Source organism: Sardina pilchardus, chromosome 14 (genome assembly GCF_963854185.1).
Source record: "Sardina pilchardus chromosome 14, fSarPil1.1, whole genome shotgun sequence".
Lineage (NCBI taxonomy): Eukaryota > Metazoa > Chordata > Actinopteri > Clupeiformes > Clupeidae > Sardina > Sardina pilchardus.
In genome coordinates, this window is record NC_085007.1 from 6,332,850 (window position 1) to 6,340,961 (window position 8,112).

The 8,112-nt window shown below is 44.6% G+C and overlaps 1 protein-coding gene across 2 annotated transcripts in view; it reads left to right on the forward strand.

Annotated features, from left to right (window-relative positions):
• The first annotated feature begins 1,499 nt into the window (after nucleotides 1-1,499).
• Nucleotides 1,500-8,112, forward strand: part of naa25 (N-alpha-acetyltransferase 25, NatB auxiliary subunit) — a 28,267-nt gene continuing 21,654 nt past the window's right edge. Inside the window, exons 1-5 of one of the 2 annotated variants that reach the window (XM_062553682.1) lie at nucleotides 1,500-1,578; nucleotides 4,357-4,442; nucleotides 5,042-5,180; nucleotides 5,651-5,769; nucleotides 7,594-7,668. In XM_062553682.1, the coding sequence (XP_062409666.1) occupies nucleotides 1,521-1,578; nucleotides 4,357-4,442; nucleotides 5,042-5,180; nucleotides 5,651-5,769; nucleotides 7,594-7,668 (477 nt within the window). In that variant the 5' untranslated portion in view covers nucleotides 1,500-1,520. Of the gene's footprint in view, nucleotides 1,579-4,356; nucleotides 4,443-5,041; nucleotides 5,181-5,464; nucleotides 5,478-5,650; nucleotides 5,770-7,593; nucleotides 7,669-8,112 lie in introns of those variants that run through there. The other variant, XM_062553683.1, reaches the window with a different exon arrangement.

Here is an 8,112-nt window from a genome sequence, read left to right on the forward strand (position 1 = left end):
ACAGAGAATTGGGCGAAGAATCTGTCAATTAGGCACCCCAGCCTACAGCAAGCCTCGGTTATGAGACCCGGATGCCAAGAGATGGAGGTTCTTACCGTGCAAACCCTACAAGTACAAACACCCCTCAAAACCAAGATGTTTTTTAAAAACCTTTTCCCAAAAAAAGTCATACTGTCAATAAAACTCTTATTACACAATAACCCCTTTGAGTAGAAGCATAATCTTGGTGTTGAATGAAAGCTAACCCTCTGGAGTTTACTCTAGATTGAATGACAGTGACGGGTCATAGAATCAAATAAACATTATTGTCAACTTTGAGCAACAGGCCTCAATTGTGTTTCAAGGCTACTTAGGTGACCTACCTAGCGGGCCCAAATCTGGGCAGTTCCAGAGATATTTGTATGTTACCAGCTGAAAGAAAAAACAATATTCAAGTTCCTCTGTAAGTATTTGCAAGTACATCACACAGCCTCTCTGTCTGTTTCTGAGAATTCCATAAGGCCTCAGCTTTCAAAAGAGGTCAAGCATTTAATGATGGGCCAAAGTCTGTGGGAACGGCGCCTCCTAAGTAGATTGGGGCTGCAGGTGTAAATGCAGTCTAAATTCATCAATAGGTTTTAGCACCTACAAATGGACTAGTTAATCAGCGAGAGGAAATTAAACAAAACAATTGTTATTTCACTGTTCTCTGTCTCTTATCTGTTTAGTTTCTCCAGAGGAACTCCTCAGGCAAAGGCATGGATTTGAATTTTTTTTTTTTTTTTTTTCCGCCTGAATTGTTGGCCCTCTCTGGACACAGCAGAGAACGTCCCTGATGCCAGCAACTTCGGCAGGCTAGCCTAAATATTGAGCTATAACAGGGAACTCCCAATATTTGGCTACATATAGCCCATACTTAAGTTCTACAATGTACCAGTTTCACACAGACAAAATAGTGGCCTAATACCAACTTCATTCATTTTCATGATTTTCATGTCATTTCAAGTTCAAATAACCTAAGGCCTATGGGCTCTGCGCATTAGCTTACTTGAAGTGCGAAGGCAAGTTTTCACATAGATCTGTTTCTCAAGGTCACTGCGTTTTCTACATTGTCAGCTGGCTCGAGTTGATACAGAGCCAGGCAGCTACAGCACTACACTCTGACTCTGGGGGCCCACAACAAAATCAAGACTTTTGGACTGGATCTTGAGTTGACACTCTGGCTCTGCTGTTGCACTGCTTTCTATAGACAAAGTACGCTCCCTTGTGGTAAAACTAAACTAAACCTCTAAGCACATTAGTTTAATCTGACCTGAAAGTTGAGATGCCAGCCTATCTATTGTTTGCCAATCGAAGATTTCAATAAATATATCGGTAGAGTTGAGACCATTCGATTGCTTATCTAATGTGAAAATCAATATTATTCTTCCCACTTAGGCTACGCTGTACCTAATGCTTGTGATGGAAAGGGAATCGGATATTTTTCTTTCCGGAATGTTTCTATTGCGCACGCGCAAGACTTAATCCTGGTAACCTCCAACATGGCGGCGAGGGGCCATGTGCAAGACCCTAACGACCGGAGACTTAGACCAATATACGGTAAGCGATCGTTATCTGCTGCAGATATGAACACCGCTCTGTCGGTGTCGACGTGTGAATTGCAGTGCCGAGGTGGTTTCCATGCAGGTTCTTTTGAACAGAGTCTATCGATGATATTCAAGGCCGCTAAGGAAGAGCCTCGGAGTTGCTTACTCCGCACAGCCGGATGACAGTGCACCTCGGTTATCCTATTTGTGTTCCAAGGGATTCAATGGTGCCCTCTTAATGTCACTGTACGCGGTCCCTTGCTGCCCTTAACTTCAAAATATATTACGGTCTTGGCACGAAGATCTCTTGTTTTATGGTTAACCGCATTGGTGATCTCCCAGTGAATTTATGTTAACTGGAGAATGTACACTAGTTCTCAAAATAGGATGGGAAATTGTTAGCTAGCTATTGTATGCTAGCCTGTTAGCTCTCGGTGGCAGGTGTGCAAAAGTGCACAGCGGATCCTTTAGATTGTGGCTACACTTGAAATATGATTATTGAATAAAATACGCTGACCGAAGCAGTCACTTTTAACCTTGCTGACTTTGTAACAACAGCTTTTGCTAGCCAGCTAGCCGGCTATAAGTTAGCCAGCATGCTAGCAAGAGGACTTGGTCTCTACATATGGTCATCCATAACTAACTAACCTGCCAGAGACGATAGGTAGCCAGCTAAATTCCCGGATAAGGCAATAGCTGCCGAGCTAATCTGAGGGTTAGCCACACGCTTGACAGCAGCGTGTCATCTCTGCAGCTGTTAGCAATGGCGATAGCATGGGCTCAAAAAGCCTGGTTCATTCAGCCAGCGTTCCGCCCAGCTAAATTGCAGATATCTGTGTTCATGTACAGAGAAACCCGAAACAGTAACTGATGTCGACGCGTTATTACTGTGCTGAAGAATAATTGAGTATGGATCTTCATGTTTGATAATGACATAATTACGACTGCATAACGATAGTATTACAACGATTGACCCCAGGACGTAAACATGGCCTATGAATGCTGTGTCTTGAGTGGCAGCTGCAAAGCCCACTGTAGAGGCGATGGACTGTGTTTGGTGCACGTTTTCTCGATTCCTGTCTAACTGAAGAGACATGTTAGTATAATAGTGAGGTGTCACCTGTAGTTAAGGTGGGGGTTGTTCGCTATGGCTGTGAGTGTTGATGGTCACTAGAGCACCTATCTCCATCTCCACCATCTGCGCTTGGTAGTCACACAGAGATGTTCCTGTGTGTGTGTGTGTTTGGGGTGGGGGTGGGGTTGTGTGTGTGTGTGTGTGTGTGAGTGTGTGTGTGCAACACTCCCTCACGCCACTCAATTCTGCTACTGTTTCCCAAACCATAAAATAGTCCCCAAAGGAGAGCCTTCTGTCTATACCTTGAGACACCCAACTACTTCTGCTGCCATATTGTCTCCAACAGGGCACCCAGGTTTGAGTTATTGGGTACAGACGTAAAGAACTACAAGTACAAAGATATATTAACAACAAGAAGGCAATTCCTCAATTCTTTTCTGAACTACTTCAGATAAGAAGAGGACAGTTTAATGAGTGATAAATGAAATTCTGTTTTTCAGAATCCGCTTTATTGGCCAGGTTTGCGTATACAAACAAGGAATTCGACTCCGGTTAACTTTTAGTTTTTTATGCAATTGAATCATGTATTGTTCTGGCTGGCTTACACAAATTGGTTATATTCTAAAGTTTTAAGCATCTACTGAAAACGGTAATGTAGCCACTAGCCAGTGAACTAGTAGTGAAACTTGATTGAATAATAAAAAAACTCAGACAAGAGTGCCTTGATTGTCTTGGGCTGAATTGATGAGCTTATTATGTCTAATTCAAAGTTCTGATACAATGACTTGTATGTTAACCATGACAACAGAGTTCTGCTGTAGGCTATACATGTTAAAGGTGACGTTCTGTTCCACTCTTCTCTATTGAATACAGTTTTTTGTCAAATTCAGCAGGTTTTTTCTCAGTGTTCTAGCGACCCATTCAGTGTTTGCGCTGAAAAACGTTCTGTTGCTCACTGCATTGTAAATGTGAACCAAAAGTGGTGACTCAGATCCAGTGATAAACAATTCCAGCCAAGCTTCAGGAGTGCTGAAAGGGAGAACGCAATTTGAATGGCAGTTGAGCATCGCTCATGAACAACGCCTCTCCCGTATCGGGGACTGACTCTGCCTTTAAGGTAGACTGACTGAGAATAGTCATCGGCTCGGGCATGGGTATTGACTAGACTGGAGATTGCGCTAGCTGGTTGAGCTGTGAAGCTGATGGAACACATTGCCCGGTGAATTGCTTTGTCTCACGCTTTGCCAGCGGTTATCTTGCTGGTCATCGCTGAATTACATTAAACATTCCATGGCCTCATTGCTAGTCTCTTCACTCTGAATTGATTATTGCAAACGTGTTTGTTAAGATGCACAGTTTTGAGCGATGTGGCCATTGGCAGTGTTGCTGACCAATGATGTTTGTGCACTTTTACCACAGTGGACCCACAATTGGCAACATTGCTCAAACATTGTCCCATGTATCATCCTCTTTAGACAAGGACTCTGGTAAACTTCTTGGAAAAGGTGTGTGTGTGTGTGTGTGTGTGTGTGTGTGTGTGTGTGTGTGTGTGTGTGTGTGTGTGTGTGTGTGTGTGTGTGTGTGTGTGTGTGTGTGTGTGTGTGTGTGTGTGTGTGTGTGTGTGTGTGTGTGTGTGTGTGTGTGTGTGTGTGTGTGTGTGTGTGTGAATAAGAGAGGGACACAATTGCAAACAGCTCTTTCTCTCCCCCCCCCCAGACTATCTTGACAATGGCAACAACAAGATGGCCATTCAGCAGGCTGACAAACTGCTTAAGAAGCACAAGGACTTGCACTGTGCCAAGGTACACACACACACACGATGCACCAAACACGATCCTTTTGCAACACCCATACACTTGTCTAGCGATAACATGCATTCTTCACAACACTAACTCAAACACGTACCAAACACAGCACTTTTTTAAAGAGAACCTATGCAACATTTTGATAGTCATAAAATCGCTTGGAAATCGTTGTTTTGCTTGACTGACCAGTTTTATCGAAAACAGTTCCTCCCGCCCCCAGTGTCCCTATCCGCTATTGCAGCCTTGCAGTTTGTCCAGGGAGCGATCGCTCCTTGTTTACATCTGGAAGTCTGAGACGCGTGAGGAACCACACTTGAAATTTTTATATATAGCCTATATATAAATAAATATACACGCTAAAGCTGTAGGGGAAGCTCTGCAGAGAAATATTCAAGCATAAAACGAGCGAAAATGAAAAGCGAAACCGGAGATGAATCGCCAGTCCTGCATAGTTTCTCTTTAACACACATGTCTTACCATAACATGCATTCTTCACAACACACTTAACTCACACACTAACCAAGCAAAATGCTCACACACACACCACTCTGTTGAAGTCCAACCTTAGCATAACCTTAATATAACTTGTGATGTAGGTCCTGAAGGCGATTGGCCTACAGAGAACAGGCCGACAGGAGGAGGCGTTCTCATTGGCTCAAGAGGTCGCCATTCTGGAGCCCACCGACGACAACTCCTTACAGGCACTCACCATACTCTACAGAGAGATGCACCGACGTAAGAGACACACACACACACACACACCATTGCAGGCCTTCACCATACTCTACAGAGAGATGCACCGACATAAGAGACACACACACACACACACACACACACACACACACACACACACACACACACACACACACACACACACACACACACACACACACACACACACACACACACACACACCATTGCAGGCCTTCACCATGCTCTACAGAGAGATGCACTGACATAAGAGAGAGACACACACACACACATATTTATCACTACAGGCCCTCACCATACTATACAGAGAGATGCACCGACGTAAGACACACACACACACACACACACACACACACACACACACACACACACACACACACACGCTGCCCTTAATATAGCTGTGTTAAATATACAAAGCCTTGTCTCTCTTAGCTGAGCTATAATCAACTATGTATGTTCATTTTGTGTGTGTGTGTGTGTGTGTGTGTGAGCAGCTGAGCTTGTCACTAAGCTGTATGAGGCTGCAGTGCGTAAAGTACCCAGCAGTGAGGAGTACCACTCCCATCTCTTCATGGCGTACGCTCGTGTGGGGGAGTACAAGAAGATGCAGCAGGTAAGACACACACACACAAGCAGGTCAGCATCTGTCTCTTTCTCTCTCTATCTCTCACCCTCTCTCAGACACACACACACACACACACACACACACACACACACACGTGTATGGGGAAGTACAGAAAGATGCAGCGGGTCAGCATCTCTCCCTCTTTCTCTCTCTCTTTCTCTTTCTCACTCGAACATACACACAGAGACGCTCACACTCACACACAGACACTCTCACACACTCAGACGCAGACACGCGCACACACACACACACACTCACACACACGTGTATGGGGGAGTACAGGAAGATGCAGCAGGTCAGCATCTCTCTCTCTCTTTTTCTCTAACACACACACACACACACACACACACACACACACACACAGACAGGCAGGCAGGCAGGCATGGAGCGCTGCATAGCTGAGGGCCGTGTAGGAGGGCTGATGTGGGGGCTGAGTGTTGCCAGGCCTCTCCGTCTTGACTGCAGGACGCGCCCCAGGTGTGCTCCAGGTGTGCTCCAGATGTGCTGGGCCACAGAGGCGTCGGACTCGGCCTGCCTTAAAGGTGCACTCCTTGATCATCACAATCCATTATGCCGCCATTCAGTTCATCTACACCCTTCACAATTCCTCCTGTTGTTTAGTGTGTTTAGTGAGTGAACTCCTGCTGCATGATGCCTGTGCTGCATTATGCCCAGATCAGATCGTGCCCTAAAATGGGACTTTTTTACTGCACACTATCAGCTCAACTCGACTCAACACTTCTCGCTTTTTTTTTTGTTTTGTTTTGTTTTTTTATTAGCAAAATCTGGTACTTGGTACCTGGTGCTATCTTTGGTATCACCTCCGTTGAGGTTCCAAGCTAGCTTATGGGGGTACTTTTTGATGCAGTGGAGAACGAACGCCCGGTACCAAAATCGAGTAGACTTCAGTCGAGCTAATGCCATGCAGTGGAAAAGCCCAATGACTGAGATGTCAGCGATATAGATGTCAACAACCTTTAAGGATCAAGGATTGCACCTTTCACTGTAGAGAAAGCTGGATAGGCAGTACCTCTGACATGGCCGTCAGAACACAACACACAGCTTTCCTTCTTGGGTTTTAGCCAGGGAACTGTGTGGGCGTAAGAAACAAACAGTTTTAATGCTCCATAGCTTTATAACCACTTTGATAAGACTATTGCTGCTGTAAATGTACTATGTCTTGTAAATCGACTAAGAATGTAATTATTGAGAAGTTTATGGACGGTGTATTTGCAGTTGGAGAGGCACCAATACCAGCATTGAGTGTCGGAACCGATACTGTGCTCATATACTCAGGCTTGTCCTCGTAAACTCGGATTCACCGATACCACTTACTTACACCGTTAAATGCCTTAATTACGGCCCCAGCCGTGGTGCGACTGGCTGGGGCACCTGCGCCACACGCCTGCAACCCGGGTTCCATTCTCGGCCCGTGGTCCTTTCCGCATCCCACCCCAACTCTCTCTCCCACTTACTTCCTGTCTTCCTCTCTACTGTCCTGTCCAATTAAAGGCATAAAAAGCCCAAAGAAATAATCTTACTTTAAATTACTTACTTACACCGTCCCTTGTCCCACCGTCTTGCACCACTGGCTTCAGAAACATAAAAAAAACACACAGACACACAAATGTAAATACCCGTGCTCGGCGAGAAAAAACACAAAACGATATTGGTGCTTCCCTGTTTGCAATGCATTGACTACTCAGCTTTTGTGTATTCATATTGGGGATGTTTGTTGGGTTTATACAGTTTCATATTGGGTGGTGTTTGATTTTGGTGGGTCTTTGTGTTTGTTTGTTTGTTTGTTTACAGGCAGGAATGGCTCTGTACAAGATTGTGCCCAAGAATCCCTACTATTTCTGGTCTGTGATGAGCCTGCTAATGCAGGTGGGTAGCGATCTCTCCTAGACACACACACACACACACACACACACACACACTGACACAGCTTCTTCCCTGAGGCTGTGAGGCACATGAACGCAAGGATTTAAACTTGCACTTAAAAACTATGCGTTCAGTCATATGGCTATTGTACTGCTGTGACTACTACTGTGCTGGTTTAACTATACATTCCTTTATTTATTCTATTCATTGCTTGTTTTTGTTTATTATAATTATTTTATTCCGTAGGATTACTTACATTTTATGTGCTGCTGGTCTTGAGTAACACATTTCGTTCTTTCATGTGTACTAAAGTAAAGTAAACTGAACTGAACATAACACACAGACGCTAAAGTCATGCCTTCCCAACACTCCAACACACACACTCTGTCATGTGTAGGAAAACTTAAGCTTGTACTGGTACACTTACAGTGCAACCGGGAAGTATTC